Source organism: Urocitellus parryii, chromosome 6 (assembly GCF_045843805.1).
Source record: "Urocitellus parryii isolate mUroPar1 chromosome 6, mUroPar1.hap1, whole genome shotgun sequence".
NCBI classification, from domain to species: Eukaryota; Metazoa; Chordata; class Mammalia; order Rodentia; family Sciuridae; genus Urocitellus; species Urocitellus parryii.
In genome coordinates this window covers 22,652,597-22,669,664 of record NC_135536.1, presented here as the reverse complement: position 1 = coordinate 22,669,664, position 17,068 = coordinate 22,652,597, and the positions used below count along the sequence as shown (strand labels likewise).

The 17,068-nt window shown below is 38.5% G+C and overlaps 1 protein-coding gene across 10 annotated transcripts in view; it reads right to left on the bottom strand.

Annotated features, from left to right (window-relative positions):
• Ston2 (stonin 2) overlaps positions 1–17,068 on the bottom strand; it is a 153,875-nt gene that overhangs the window by 92,366 nt on the left and 44,441 nt on the right. For all 10 annotated transcript variants that reach the window (XR_003301998.2, XR_003301997.2, XM_026402432.2 and 7 more), the window contains one exon: positions 5,115–5,312. Coding sequence is in view for 8 of the 10 variants with exons in the window: in XM_026402432.2 (XP_026258217.1) it covers positions 5,115–5,312 (198 nt within the window). In the remaining 2 variants the exon portion in view is untranslated. The remainder of the gene's footprint in view (positions 1–5,114; positions 5,313–17,068) is intronic.

The window sequence follows — 17,068 nt, the reverse complement described above, 5'->3', positions numbered from 1 at the left end:
TCCCAATAAGAAGAAACAATTTTAATATCATGGTAAACTTTCCCCAACTCATTTTCGTTGCATTCTCTGAGGTGAATAAACAGGGAAGTAAAATGTAGCTACTCTGGTCAAAGAATGTATAGGAGAGGAAGAGTGTGAGTTATCCAAACTTAGGCAACAGTCCTTCAACTGCCCACCATACATATCCACATACACTGATCTTCAAGGCAAAACAAAACAAAACTTAAAGTCCAACTGAGATCAGGAAAAACAAAATGAATGGGAATTCCTAGATAAAAGTCTAATACTTGAAAACATACTAATCCCTACTTGTTCTCTTTTCATTCTTCCAGTCATAAAATTACTTTTCAATGAGCAAACACACTTAAGTTTACGTACTTAGAGGATAGGTTTGGGAATGAAGGCTCTCTAGCCCTATATCAGAACAATTGATTTATCCGACAAAGATCTACTGTGTCATTTCACTCTGCTAGGCAGTGTGCTGGGGATATAAAATGGACATGGTTCCTTCATGGTTCAGTGAAGGACAAAGGGAAGTTTGCATGTAGCTCCTGGGAAGTGCCAAGGAAGCAGCACCAGGCCTGTGAAAGGCTCTGCAATAATTCCTTCCCACAACTCCCTGTATCTGAAGATACCAGCTGTCCACAGCACACCAGGCACAGGGCAGGGTGAGCTGAGGGAGACTTTGACTGAATCCCAACTCTACCTTTTTCTAGCTATGACTTTGCTGTTGTTTCTGCATCCATAAAATGAAAAGTAATTTTTCAAGATTGTGAAGATTGAGATAATATATGTATAAAGTTTTAGTACATTCCTGGCACATAGAGATATGGTATTATTAGATACAATTTTAAAAATTATATATAGAAATCCTTTTAATGGCAAATAATCTGTTTATTGGCAATCAGGTCTTCATAGGAAAATACCACATAACTTACTTTTCTTCTCATTTTCAGTGACTGTTATATGGTAGGAACTCAGTAAACATTTGTATTCTGAGGAACTTCCAAACCTCTATGGAGAAACTTTCAAAGAAAGCAACCATTAGAATGTTTTTGTTTTTTAATACTGATTAAAATCCAAAATGCACAACTAATGGACACAAGAATATACAGGAAAAGAAATGAGGCCAAAATTTGTATTTGTTCATGAAAGATCTAATTTGTTTTAAAAAATGTATTATGCTGCTCTTCCATATTGTTCAAAAAGAATATAAGTATTTCAGAAATTTGCAGCTAGAGGGAAGAATTTTTTTTAAAAAAACTATTGATTTGTCTTTTCTTCCAAGAAAAGTATATTCAAAGTTAAAAAAAAAATCAGAAAATGCAGACGTGCCAACAGAAGTTCCCTGTAAATCCATCACGAATATGATAAGCACTATTTACCTGTGAATCTGGGCCACTGATTCTAATTCAAGCTCTGCCAGGATTAGAACAAAGCAGGTAACAGAATCATGCTGTAAAGAGACAGGCAGCCCTGCCTCAGGGTGGGTGAACAAATAATGAGAAATTTCCTGAGCAGCTAACAAGTCATTATCACAAAACTTGGGGGTTTTAGTCCACACCTCCCTACCTGATATAAATGCTTATATCTGAGGAAAACATGAGTCTGAAATCTCTAGGAATAACCTACTGCTCTAGCAGAATTCCACAATCAGCTATATGAGAATGAAACAAGAACATCTGGTCTAAATTTGTTTTAAAGTCCATGAGGTTTTACATACAAAGTAAGTTTGGCAAAATGTAGTCTTAGGTTTGTGGGATCTACAATTAAAAAAAAAAAATTAAGAGGCCAAGAGGTTCAGCAGAGCATGGGTCAAAGTGGGAGCTAACTTTATAAAGCTAAGTAGCCCAGGTATGCTCTTTAAATTCCCCCCCCCGAGTTTTCTGTTTTTCCAACACTTTAGCAAAGGCATGTAATTCCAAGTATAATTTACCAATTTATGTGTTTGAGTTTCTGTACATTGAGATCTGACCAAGTAGTAAACTAAATACACACACACATACACACAAGTATATACAATATATAACTATATAGACACACACATACATAAGTAAATTATATACATAATTCATGAAAATCATTTCAGGACTTTTTCAAAATCCCTAATAAGCTAATGTATGTTATCTCCAACATAGGGAGCACAGCAAGACCTAACACATAGGCCCCCCAACATCCTGGTTTTTCTTGGGCCTCTTCATGGGATATACTTTGGAGAATACTAGACTCTTAAATATGAATGAGATACAAAAGTCTGGGATTCAGATGACTCTTTCTACCTGCAATCTCTTACTGTTCATCCAAGGATCCATTCAACAATCATTAAAACATCTGCTATGTGCTTCATTCAGTCTTGACACTCCTCAGTTTGCATATATCTGCACATTCTAATCCCACACTTAAATCTACACTTTTCTTATATGTAAAAGAAAACTCAAACCAAAGCCTAGCACTCAACAGCAGTTTGTGCTATTGCAAATATTTAAATGTTTTTTTTCCTTCCCTGGTTCGAATGGACTTCAAAGACAGAGGCTTGTTTTTACTTCCTTGATCCTCTTACTGTTTATAAACCCATGTAAACCCAGTGGCATTACATAGCTACTGTGACTTATAAAGATGACAGGGTTGTACCTATCTCATCTAGGCCAAGGGAAACTGCGGAGATGGGTGAGAGAGAAGAGAGTGTTTTGGGGAATCTTACCCATTCCTATTTTCCTGCCATTTGTTTGTCCTGTGGAGCAGAACCCCAGAGCAAACATCCACACGACTCTTCAGCTCCATACCACACTCTAACCAAAGTGAGGGGATTTGTTTACCTTCCTCCTCTAATTACACCCTTGGTGAGAAAATGAGAACAAAGTGTAGGCTGATCAGAGTCTTTTCCTCCACAACCATGCTGGGCATCAGAATGTCCTATAGAGCTGCCAAATCCCAGCAGAACTCTTGCACAGATGACAGAGAAGAAGGTGCACCTCAGTTCACTGAAGCCCACTACCAACCAACAGAGGCGAAGGGAAACAGGCTCACCTGGGGCATCAGAATGCCTTTCTACACAGAGATGATGAACAAAGCATCTGTCTAGCCATTATCCTTACACACTGTGTAGCCAGGGAGAAACCAGGTTGGCTCTTTGTTGATTCCAACTCTTCTTCCTCTGTAAGCATTCTCTTCATTAAATCCTCTCCAAATAACCCTTTTGAGGGCACCATATGCTTCCTGCCAGGACCCTGACCAAAATAACAGGGACCAGGCAAGAGGTTTTCTTGATATGAACTTTAGAAAAGGGAGTTACTAAAAATAATTTAAAACTTTGGAGACAGGTTAATAATGTCCAGTTCAAGGTTTGGGTTATAGCTCAGTGGTTAAACGAACTCATATCCTGGGTTTGATGATGATGAGAAGGAGGAGGAAAAGGAGGTGGTCATCAGATTGAGGCTAGGACATTGATTTTTATCACTTAAACCTCCAAGAGTTAAAGCAAACTTCATCTAATGAGAAAGTATAGAGGCCAATGAAAAAAGGAGTCTGAACTTAGAGGTTCTCACTTTTTCCTCAGTGAGGGGTCCATTTTGCATTTTTCCAAAGCAATAAGAACCCTGCAGCAGAAAAGGGAAGAAGTGACATCATTATAATTCTGTGTCAGGCATCAAATTGTCTTACTGGAGTTGAGAACAACTCCAGTAAGGTACATACTATTATTATACCCATTTTTCAGAGGAGGAAACTGAGTCATAAAAATAGTAAGGATCTTGGGCTGGGTTGTACCTAGGGATACAGCCTAGTATGAGGGGGGGGAGGAGGGAGGGGGTGAGTAAGGAAGTTGCCCCAGGCTACACAGCTGGTATACTGCAGAACCAGGACTTAAACCTGAGTCTGACTCTGGAATCAGACACTCTAAACCAATATGTATACTTCCTCCCCAGGAAGCCTTGGAAAGGAGGCTGAGGGTAACAAGAGCAACAAGAATAAAGATGTATGCTTAAGCCCATCTTCCTAACAGTCTCAGTCAGTACCAGGGCCTTCCAGTCCAGTATCTGGTCCCCACAGTAGAAAGGAGGTTGTGGGCTTATAATCCTTATAAGTCATGTTTCAGATTTACAAGAATTGAAGAAGTATCCGTGAAGACAAAATGCTGTAAAGAACTGTGTTTGTGAAGACAGCCTGTGATGAACTAGGATACTCTGTAATTTTATCAAATACCAAAAAAATCCTGTCTGAACCCTTTAGTCTACAAGAAGGATCATTTTTAATATTTTTAGAACCCAAGAGTACACAGCATGAGGGCAAATGTTATGCAAATTTTAAAAAATGATCTGAAGAACTACTCCTAAACAATATTTTTGAAAAGGAAAAACAAATTTTGTTGACATAAGTATAACTTCTTCAACACAGTAACTAGCAGTAACTCTTTATCACTTTCAGAGGAAAACAATCCTTTGGGCCAAATAACCAAGAACAAAGAACACATATCTTTCCAATACCATTCCAAGTCTCACCCATAATGCAATGCTTGTTGGCAGGTCCATATTCTACATGCAAATACAATCAGCATTTTATCTTATGCCTCCTGGAAAGTTTAATAAATGAGCCCATGGGACATCACATACCAACATAGAGGCCGATTATAAGACAACAGAATAAGCATTTAACTGCAAAATGATGTGTATCCTTAAATACAGTGGCTGAGTCCTGATCTTCATTCTGCTTAACTTAACATTTCTTCTCTTCACTTAAATTCACCTCTCTGCTGCTGAAGAAGCAAGACGCGTGGGTGGTAGGATGAAAGATTCAGCCTTGTGCATATCACACACTTTAGTAATCCAAGGAGAAAATAAATCGACAGAAATGGTGCTTATACCAAGCCGAAAGAAAATAACACATTAAGATATGCTGTCAAATGGTTTCCCAAAATGAATAATCAGCCAACCAATCAGTCAATCTGTTTATACATTTTCCTAGTGTAATTTCAAACCACTCTGGATGCTAGCTTTTTGACTAGATGACTACCCCTGAACTCATTCTGCAAACAAGGCTGGTTGTAGAGATTAAAGAGGCCCTTAAAGAGGACCTGGGAATGTTAAATGATTTGCAAAGTGCTTGGAGCTCTAGCTTACCAGTTGAGTCAGCCCCAGAAGCTCTGCCACTTGTCTGCTCCTCAGCATTGACAAGTTGCAGGTCTGTGTGCGAAGGGCCAATGCTAGGACTGCTAGTGTCTTCAGAGTGGGTTGTCCAGCTGCTCTCGGAGGTCAGAGGGCATCTCCTCAAGGAGTCAAAAGAAGGACATGTCCAGCAGGGCATGGTCAATGGGAGGGCTGAAAACAGACCAAAAGCCAAGAGGATACAATATGAATAGCTGTCCTTTGTTTATCATTAGTGCTTGTCTTGCTTTGCTGTCACTTAGATCCTTTGAAATCTTAATAGCCATATAAGGTAAGAAATACAGGAAGAATTTCTTATGATACAGATAGGGAAAACTGACTTTGACCCCACGAAGAGACGCTATCAAAATCAGCACTAAAACTCAGGTCTCCGGACACTTGAATGAAAGAAAATCTCATAGGAGTATGAGTTACTCTAGGATCTAATTTTATTTCTAAATTTAGATTTCAGCTTCATCTAAGCCCAATATACACAAGTCTTACAGTTTCACCATTTCCTTACATTTCATTTATTTTTAGTGGCACACCAATAATCTCAAAAAAGCTCACCAACTGACATTGGAAAATTAGAGCAAGTTTGGGTTAATGAATAAGAGTAGATATGAGGGGCAGGGGCTGGGGCTCAGTGGTAGTGCACTTGCCTGGCATGTGTAAGGCACTGGGTTTGAATCTCAGCACCGTGTATAAATAAATAAAATAAAGATCTATCAACAACTAAAAAACAAAAATTAATTTAAAAAAGAATAGATATGAAACCATATTTGTACACGTATGTGATATGCCTATGCTTGGTTTGAGTTTGACAATAACTAAAGACTCTGCAGACTGTTAAATATTAAAATGGAGATTTACTGGGCCTGCTGTGATACAGCAAAAAATATCTTTAAGGGAAAAATGCATAGAACTAGGCTTTATCTCCTTATCCCAGAATACCAAGTCAGCCTTTCAAAACCACTTCAAAAACTGTTTTGTGTGTTTTCTTTCTCTTTATATCAAACTTTCTAATTCTCTTAATTGTCCTCAGTTAACTACCTACCACATGCTTTCTCCATGGTGCTGCTTAAGAATAATCACTACAAATTTACCATAGAGTGCTGAAAAGAATGTGAACTAGAAAGGAACAAAAATGAAGGAAACTACCATTTATTGAGTAGCCATTCAAAGGTCAGACCTTTCACAAATTTTAGGTAGCTTCATCTATCAATTCTGAGAAGCAGGAAATAGTCTTATTTCATACAGAGGGAAAAAAAATTCAGAGGTTAAAAAACTCTCCAAGAGATGCAGTCACTTCTCTTAGCCAGAAAACCAAAACAACAATTAGATTAAGAAACACAAAGAGAAGGTAATGATTTACCAGAAAAAAAAAAAAGAACAAACAGCAATACTTCTGACATGGTATAACATAAGGAAGAATTTGCATTCATTATTTTCTTAGGCATTTATAAAACATTCATATCTTTTCTCTGGAGGATTCATAGTTCACATCTTCTTTTCTTTAAAAATGTCACCTCCTTTTCAAATTCTTGAGCTGTTGTCTCCAAAGATGCAAGGTCCCTTTCTCTGCTTTATTTCCCTTAGAGTCATTACTGACCAACATGCCTTCCATATTTGAACTCAAGCTCCTTAGGAAACCGGGATGTTTATTTACTTCTATACTCCCATTTCTAGAATAATATCAGGCACTCAATATTTGTTGGTCATGTTTGTAGAAGCACTGTAAATCATTCTATAATAGTCTATATTAGTAGGTAGTGGTAGATGTCTTAATCACAGCAAACTCTGGAGGCTGAGGCAGGAGGATAATAAGATTGAGGCCAAACTCTGCAATTTAGCAAGACTCTGTCTCAAGATAAAAATAAAAAAGGACTGGAAGTGTAACTTAGTGGTACAGTGCTCCTGGTAGCTTCATCTATCAATTCTGAGAAGCAGGATATAGTCTTATTTCATACAGAGGGAAAAAAAATTCAGAGGTTAAGAAACTGTCCAGGAGATGCAGTCACTTCTCCTAGCCAGAAAACCAAAACAACAATTAGTACCAAAAACCCCCAGTACCAAAACCCCAAAACCAAACAAACAAACAAACCCCCTATGACCTATACCCAAGGGAAAATTTTAAATATTAGTCAAAATGCAATAATATTATTTAAAACATATCACAGGGCTAGCAAGAGAGCAAAGAATTAAAAAAGGCTAAGTAAAAGGTGGAAACAGAAACATAAGCAGAGCATACAACCTGATTTTTCACATGCACCCTGAGGATTGTGAATAAACCAGAGACCCTTGAGTCTGAGTATTTTTAAAAATATTTTTTAATTATAGATGGATACAATACTTTTATTTATTTTTTAATATGGTGCTGAGAATTGAACCCAGTGCCTCACATGTGCCAGGCAAGCACTCTACCACTGAGTCACAACCCCAGCCCCAAATCTGAGTATTTTAAGTCTCATGTGAAGAAGGTGAAGGAGAAAAAAACCAGGGCCAATACAGGATGGAAATCTAACAGATGATGTGATGCATAAATGAGAATTCCCAACAGACTGAATGAATAAATTAGGAATAACTTGCACTCTCCTGCTGGAGATAGCAAAGAAAATGGTCTGCCTTAGGTTTGGGTCCAGGGTAGGGAGAAAAAAAATATTATCACCTGTCCCCACAAAGATTTTGCATTTAGAACTGCTTTTGTGGCCTGAAAATCCTCCAGTCTGAGACTTTAGCTGAAATATTTCAGTTAATAGTGGCCTCAGTTTCTCAAGAAAAGCATATATTAGTCCTTTCTGGAGGAAGATATCTTTAAACCAGGCTTCTCAGGCAGAATGTCCCTAAGTAATGTGCACCTGGTAAATATAAATAATAAATCACTAAATACATAAGAAATAAAGTTGCCATGAACAGGGAGGGGCAAGCCAGGTATTGGAAGCAGGGCATAGACAGAATCAGACTCGAAAATAATTCAGACACTAGAATTATTAAGCAGAAAATATAACTATGTTTAAGAAGTTTCAGGAAACAAGAAATTAAGAATATGAAAAAGGAACATGGAGAATTCAAAAAGAACTAAATGAATCTCCGGAGAAGAAAAACTATGCTACCATAATCACAAAACTGAATGGACAACAAAGACCAAGGATGGAGCGGCCTGCTGAGGGGCGGAGCCGCCCCCTCCCTCCATGCCTGCAAGTTAGGCGGAACTCTGACCACCGGGACATCAGGCCCAGCGGCCTGCTGAGGGGCGGAGCCGCCCCTTCCCTCCTTGCCTGCAAGTTAGGCGGAACTCTGACCACCAGCAGATCAGGCCCAGCGGCCTGCTGAGGGGCAGGCCTGCCCCCTCCCCCCGTGCCTGCAAGTTAGGCGGAACTCTGACCACCGGCATATCAGGCCCAGGGGCCTGCTGAGGGGCGGAGCCGCCACCTCCCTCCGTGCCTGCAAGTTAGGGGGAACTCTGACCACCGGCAGATCAGGCCCAGGGGCCTACTGAGGGGCGGAGCCGCCCCCTCCCCCCGAAACTGCGAGGTAGGCGGACCTGCGACCCACCCCACCGGCAGGTCAGGCCCAGCAACCTGCGGAGTGACAGAGCCGCCGCCTGCGCCTACAAGGTAGGCGGACCTGCGACGGACCGGCAGAGCGTCTGCCAGCGTGGTAGACAGATAACTCCAACTGGAGGAGGATCACAGCCACTACCTGCCCTGCAAGGGAGTTTTTTCAACTATACAAGAGCAATATAAATAAATAGAGGGAAATTTTCAAAAACACAACACTTTCACCAAGCAGAAAGAAACGCGAGCAGTATGAAAAGACAAGGAAAGAAAGGACCACAAGCAATGCAGGTCAACTCAACTCTAGAAGAGGTAATAGCTGCAACAGATGGAATGTCAGACAAAGAATTCAGGATATACATGCTTCAGATGATCTGGAGTCTCAAGGAAGACATGAGACAGCAAAATCAGACAATGAAAGATCACTTTGATAAGGAACTACATAAACAAATCCAGGAAGTAAAAGATCAATTTCACAGGGAGTTAGAGGTAATAAAAAACAAACAAATAGAAATCCTAGAAATGCAGGAAGCAATAAACCAACTTAAAAACTCAATTGAGAATACTACCAGCAGAGTAGATCACTTAGAAGATAGAACATCAGACAATGAAGACAAAGTATTTCAACTTGAAAAGAACATAGACAGCTCAGCAAGTCTGCTAAGAAACCATGAGCAGAACATCCAAGAATTATGGGATAATATTAAAAGACCAAACTTAAGAGTCTTTGGGATACAGGAAGACACAGAGCTCCAAACCAAAGGAATAAACAATCTATTCAATGAAATAATACGAGAAAACTTCCCAGACTTGAAGAATGAGACAGAATCCCAAATCCTAGAAGCCTACAGGACGCCGAACGTGCAAAACCATAAGAGATCCACACCTAGACACATTATAATGAAGATGCCCCAACATACAGAATAAGGAGAGAATTTTAAAAGCTACAAGAGAAAGGAAGCAGATTACATTTAGGGGTAAACCAATCAGGATAACAGCTGATCTTTCAACACAGACTCTGAAAGCTAGAAGATCCTGGAATAACATATTTCAAACACTGAAAGAAAATGGGTTCCAACCAAGAATCGTGGTATCCAGCGAAATTAAGCTTCAGGATGGAAGATGAAATTAAAACCTTCCACGATAAACAAAAGGTAAAAGAATTTGCAGCTAGAAAACCATCTCTTCAAAAAATCCTTGGCAAAACATTACAGGAAGAGGAAATGGAAAATAACAATGAAAACCAACAGTGGGAGGTAGGACAGTAAAGGGAGGAAAATAATCAAAGAGGAAAACAAATCAGGTTTAGTAACATTAATAAACAAACATGGCTGGAAGAACAAACCATATCTCAATAATAACCCTAAATGTTAATGGCTTAAACTCACCAATTAAGTGACACAGGCTAGTTGAATGGATCACAAAACAAGACCCAACAATATGCTGCCTACAAGAGACACATTTGATAGGAAAAGATATACATAGACTGAAGGTGAAAGGTTGGGAAAAATCATATCACTCATATGGACTGCGGAAACAAGCAGGAGTGTCCATACTCATATCAAATAAAATAGATTTCAAGCCAAAGTTAATCAAAAGGGATAAAGAGGGACACTACATACTGCTCAAGGGAACCATACACCAACAAGACATAACAATCATAAATATATATGACCCAAACAATAGTGCTGCTATGTTCATCAAGCAAACTCTTCTCAAGTTCAAGAGTCTAATAGACCACCATACAATAATCATGGGAGACTTCAACACACCTCTCTCACCACTGGACAGATCTTCCAAACAAAAGTTGAACAAGGAAACTATAGAACTCAATAACACAATTAACAACCTAGACTTAATTGACATATATAGAATATACCACCCAACATCAAGCAGTTACACTTTTTTCTCAGCAGCACATGGATTCTTCTCAAAAATAGATCATATATTATGTCACAGGGAAACTCTTAGACAATATAAAGGAGTAGAGATAATACCATGCATCTTATCTGATCATAATGTAATGAAACTGAAAATCAACGATAAAAGAAGGAAGGAAAAATCATGCATCACTTGGAGAATGAACAATAGGTTACTGAATGATCAATGGGTTTTAGAAGACATCAAGGAGGAAATTAAAAAATTCTTAAGAGTTAAACGAAAACACAGACACAACATATTGGAATCTATGGGACACATTGAAAGCAGTTCTAAGAGGAAAATTCATTGCTTGGAGTGCATTCCTTAAAAAAAGAAAAAACCAACAAATAAATGATCGCATACTTCATCTCAAAATCCTAGAAAAAGAAGAGCAAAACAACAGCAAAAGAAGTAGAACGCAAGAAATAATTAAAATCAGAGCTGAAATTAATGAAATCGAAACAAAAGAAACAATTGAAAAAATTGACAAAACTAAAAGTTGGTTCTTTGAAAAAATAAATAAAATCAACAGACCCTTAGCAATGCTAACGAAGAGAAGAAGAGAGAGAACTCAAATTACTAGCATACGGGATGAAGGAGGCAATATCACAACAGACACTTCAGAAATACAGAAGATAATCAGAAATTATTTTGAATCCTTATACTCCAATAAAATAGAAGATAGTGAAGGCATCGATAAATTTCTTAAGTCATATAATCTGCCCAGATTGAGTCAGGAGGATATAGACAACCTAAACAGACCAATAACAATAGAGGAAATAGAAGAAACCATCAAAAGATTACCATCTAAGAAAAGCCCAGGACCGGATGGGTATACAGCAGAGTTTTACAAAACCTTTAAAGAGAAACTAATACCAATACTTTTCAAGCTATTTCAGGAAATAGAAAAAGAAGGAGAACTTCCAAATTCATTCTACGAGGCCAACATCACCCTGATTCCGAAACCAGACAAAGACACTTCAAAGAAAGAAAACTACAGACCAATATCTCTAATGAACCTAGATGCAAAAATCCTCAATAAAATTCTGGCAAATCGGATACAAAAACATATCAAAAAAATTGTGCACCATGATCAAGTAGGATTCATCCCTGGTATGCAAGGCTGGTTCAATATACGGAAATCAATAAATGTTATTCACCACATCAATAGACTTAAAAATGAGAACCATATGATCATCTTGATAGATGCGGAAAAAGCATTCGACAAAGTACTGTTAGGAGCCACAGCAAAAATATTGATACAGGCACCTTTGGATTTTATTGACTGCCAGCCAGCAATTCACATTCATATGGTAATTGGACTCATGCTGTCTAGCTGGGCCCATTTTCAGGACTCAGGTTACTCATGTCACTCTTGTAATGGGAGAGTTCCCATTGGTTGGGAAAGGATGGTAGGAGGGTGTTCCGGGGGAAGGGGAAACCCCCCCGGCTCAGGTAGAACACACACGTGGCGGACCCACCTGTTAGGGGACGCACACGGCCTCTCTCTAAATAAAACTTTGTCTCAGTTTGACTGGCTTGTGTTTTTGTGCCCAACCGGGTTGCAAGATTGCAAGCCCGTGTGCACTGACAGCTCAGCAGGGGATCGCTCAGCAGGGGTGCCGCAGGCAGTGCTCGGCAGCAGGAGCGGGACTCAGCCGGCCCGGGGCCGGGCAGTTTGCGGCAAAGTACAGCATCCCTTTATGTTCAAAACTCTCAAAAAACTAGGGATAACAGGAGCATACCTCAACATTGTAAAAGCAATCTATGCTAAGCCTCAGGCTAGCATCTTTCTGAATGGAGAAAAATTGAAGGCATTCCCTCTAAAATCTGGAACAAGACAGGGATGCCCTCTCTCACCACTTCTGTTCAACATAGTTCTCAAAACACTAGCCAGAGCAATTAGACAGTCGAAAGAAATTAAAGGCATAAAAATAGGAAAAGAAGAACTTAAATTATCACTATTTGCAGATGACATGATTCTATACCTAGCAGAACCAAAAGGGTCTACAAAGAAACTATTAGAGCTAATAAATGAATTCAGCAAAGTGGCAGGATATAAAATCAATACGCATAAATCAAAGGCATTCCTGTATATCAGCGACAAATCCTCTGAAATGGAAATGAGGACAACCACTCCATTCACAATATTCTCAAAAAAAATAAAATACTTGGGAATCAACCTAACAAAAGAGGTGAAAGACTTATTCAATGAAAACTACAGAACCCTAAAGAGAGATATAGAAGAAGACCTTAGAAGATGGAAAAATATACCCTGTTCATGGATAGGCAGAACTAACATCATCAAAATGGCGATATTACCAAAAGTTCTCTATAAGTTCAATGCAATGCCAATCAAAATCCCAACAGCATTTCTTGTAGAAATAGATAAAACAATCATGAAATTCATATGGAAAAATAAAAGACCCAGAATAGCAAAAACAATGCTAAGCAGGAAGTGTGAATCAGGCGGGATAGCGATACCAGACTTCAAACTATACTATAGAGCAATTGTAACAAAAACAGCATGGTACTGGTACCAAAACAGGCGGGTGGACCAATGGTACAGAATAGAGGACACAGAAACCAATCCATAAAATTACAACTATCTTATATTTGATAAAGGGGCTAAAAGCATGCAATGGAGGAAGGATAGCATCTTCAACAAATGGTGCTGGGAAAACTGGAAATCCATATGCAACAAAATGAAATTGAATCCCTTTCTCTCACCATGCACAAAAGTTAACTCAAAATGGATCAAGGAGCTTGATATTAAATCAGAGACATGGCATCTGATAGAAGAAATTGGCTATGATCTACATACTGTGGGGTCGGGCTCCAAATTCCTCAATAGGACACCCATAGCGCAAGAGTTAACAACTAGAATCAACAAATGGGACTTACTTAAACTAAAAAGTTTTTTCTCAGCAAAAGAAACAATAAGAGAGGTAAATAGGGAGCCTACATCCTGGGAACAAATCTTTACTCCTCACACTTCAGATAGAGCCCTAATATCCAGAGTATACAAAGAACTCAAAAAATTAGACAATAAGATAACAAATAACCCAATCAACAAATGGGCCAAGGACCTGAACAGACACTTCTCAGAGGAGGACATACAATCAATCAACAAGTACATGAAAAAATGCTCACCATCTCTAGCAGTCAGAGAAATGCAAATCAAAACCACCCTAAGATACCATCTCACTCCAGTAAGATTGGCAGCCATTAGGAAGTCCAACAACAACAAGTGCTGGTGAGGATGCGGGGAAAAGGGTACACTTGTTCATTGTTGGTGGGACTGCAAAGTGGTGCAGCCAATTTGGAAAGCAGTATGGAGATTTCTTGGAAAGCTGGGAATGGAACCACTATTTGACCCAGCTATTCCCCTTCTCGGTCTATTCCCTAAAGACCTAATAAGAGCATGTTACAGGGACACTGCTACATCGATGTTCATAGCAGCACAATTCACGATAGCAAGATTGTGGAACCAGCCTAGATGCCCTTCAATAGATGAATGGATAAAAAAAATGTGGCATTTATACACAATGGAGTATTACTCTGCATTAAGAAATGACAAAATCATAGAATTTGGAGGGAAATGGATGGCATTAGAGCAGATTATGCTAAGTGAAGCTAGCCAATCCTTAAAAAACAAATGTCAAATGACCTCATTGATATAAAGGGAGTAACTAAGGACAGGGTAGGGACGAAGAGCTAGAGAAGAAGATTAACATTAAACAGGGATGAGAGGTGGGAGGGAAAGGGAGAGAGAAGGGAAATTGCATGAAAATGGAAGTTGATCCTCAGGGTTATACAAAATTACATATAAGAGGAAAGGAGGGGTAAGAGAAGAATAATACAAGTGGAAGAAATGATTTACAGTAGAGGGGGTAGAGAGAGAAGAGGGGAGGGGAGGGGAGGGGAGGGGGGATAGTAGAGAATAGGATAGACAGCTGAATACATCAGACACTAGAATGGCAATATGTAAATCAATGGAAGTGTAACTGATGTGATACAGCAATCTGTTTACGGGGTAAAAATGGGAGTTCATAACCCACTTGAATCAAACTGTGAAATATGATATATTAAGAACTGTGTAATGTTTTGAACTACCAACAATAAAAAAGAAAAAAAAAACAAAGACCAAGGATGAAAATATGAGAGAGAAAAAGAAAGAATAATAAAAAAATTCCTTAAAAAATAATGAAAAAATGAGAGAGGGATAAAAACATGGAGGGAAGACTGACCTTCTCTCATTGATATCTAATCTGGGCTCCTAAAAGAAGAAAATAGGAGAGGGGCAAAAATTGAAAAAATACTGGCTGAGAATTTCCCAGAACTTGTAAAAGATTTTACTTGTCAAATGTGAAATCCCAAGGTATCTCAAGCATAGTAACTGAAAAGAAATCCATGAAAATGTATTCTTTCTCCTTCCTTTCTTCCTCCTTCTGACAAAAGAAGCATCACAGTCCCAAACCTAGGCAGGGAAATGGAACCACAGATATAGTCAGTAGGAGAATAAATAGGAACTGCTTTTGAAAATGATTTGGTATTATCTGATGAACTTGATGATGAATACATCCCACAATGCAGCAATTCCCCTCCTACTTTTTTGTATGAAAAAAACACTTGCACATGTTCAATAGGATATAGGTTAAAACACTCAGGGAAAAATGAAACAAAACAAAAATTCTCATTAAAGCATATTCTTAACTGTCAGTAAGTGGAATCAACCCAAATGTCCATCAATAAAAGAACAACATGGATAAATTAATCAAGGTATATGATTAATTTATTAACGTAGCAGGATACAGAGCAGCAAAAACTAAAGGAATTACAACTACAGGTAATGACATGGGCAAAGATCACAAATAATGTGTTAAAGGAGCAAATCACAAAATAATAACTACAGCATTATTTCATTTATTCAAAGTTCAACACCAGCCTAAATTAAGTTATATCATTCTTGATGCACATGTAGGTAGTAAGCTGTCAAAAAAAAAAAAAAGAAAAAAAGCAACGTAGTTGTTATCATGAAGCTCAGGAAGGTGGTGATACAGGGGAGAGGAAAAAGGGTATGATGAAGACAGGAATGCAATCCAGGGGGACTTCTGTGTGATGACAATATCCTAAAAACTAGGTGTTGTTCTTTATAATTTAATATACATTTTAAATATTTTTGTAAATATTTAATAGCAACTGAAACTCATTAAAACCACATATCAAAAAAAGACTGATTAGTCAAAAAGGAAGTTATTCTAATTATTTTCACATTGGCTCTTCATACTTGTTCTTCTTCAAAGAGAAACTAGGAATAATGTGATGGGGACAGGCAAAGTTCCTATAGCTCATAAACTGTCCTCCTTTGGTCTAATACGCTTTCTTGATGGCTTCAAAATCTTGGATGAGTTATTTTCTTTAGATTCTTAGTAATGTCCTTAGGCCATAAGCTTAGTTGAAATGAGAGAAAAAGCATCTTTATTGAGCCTGGATCTGGCTCTTCTCCCAGGGGCCAGACCTTTGATGCCTGAGCCAGACAGCAGTGGGTTGCTGCCATCACTATGCTTTATAATCACATCCACCCAAGAAAGAATAAAGCAAAAGGAAGATCAAAATCTGCCTCTTCTTCTTTCCTATGAAACTTAAAGGGCCCTAAATCCAGATTGCCAGGCTCACAGGATAGATTCCGACCTGAAGCTGGGGTCAAATTACTTAATTAATCTGCTTCTCTATTTTCTCACCTGTAAAATGGGACTAAGAGCACAAACTTCATTAGGGGATTAAGTTAATACTAATAAAGCCCTTGGGTAAAAGTGCTTGGGACAAAAGAATTATTCAAAATGGGTTAAATGGTGATAGTTATCATTTCCAGATAGGCCGTATGTCTTCATCTATTTGAAATCTCCATTTAGATCTCTAACTTCACATGTTCAAAACTAAGTTACTATTATTCCTGCCAAACCAGTCCTTTTTATCCTTTCAGCAATCAGAATGAAACCACTGTGTTATCCTCAATTCTTTTCATATTTGACCCACAAGTTCTGTTACTTCTACTTTCAAAAATTTTATTTGGATTACAAATCATGTCCAGCTATCTCCAAGCTACCACCCTGAACCAAGCCACCATCTTCCCTAGCCTGGATCAACGCACTGGCTTCCTACCCAGACCTTCGTGGTTACACATCAATCTTCCTCTCAGTCGATTCTTAACCATACCATTTTCAGCTACTATACTACAGCAAGGAACACAGCCTTAATAAAGTTCAACTGAAGTTGGGCTGGGCACAGTGGTTCAGGCCCATAATCCCAGCTACTCCGGATGATTTCAAGTTTGAGTACAGCCTTAGCAATTAAAAAAAAAAAATTTTTTTTATAGCTCAGTGGTCCCTGGGTTTAATTCCCATCATTGCAAAGACAGACAAACAAACAAACTGAAGTTGGATCATGAAT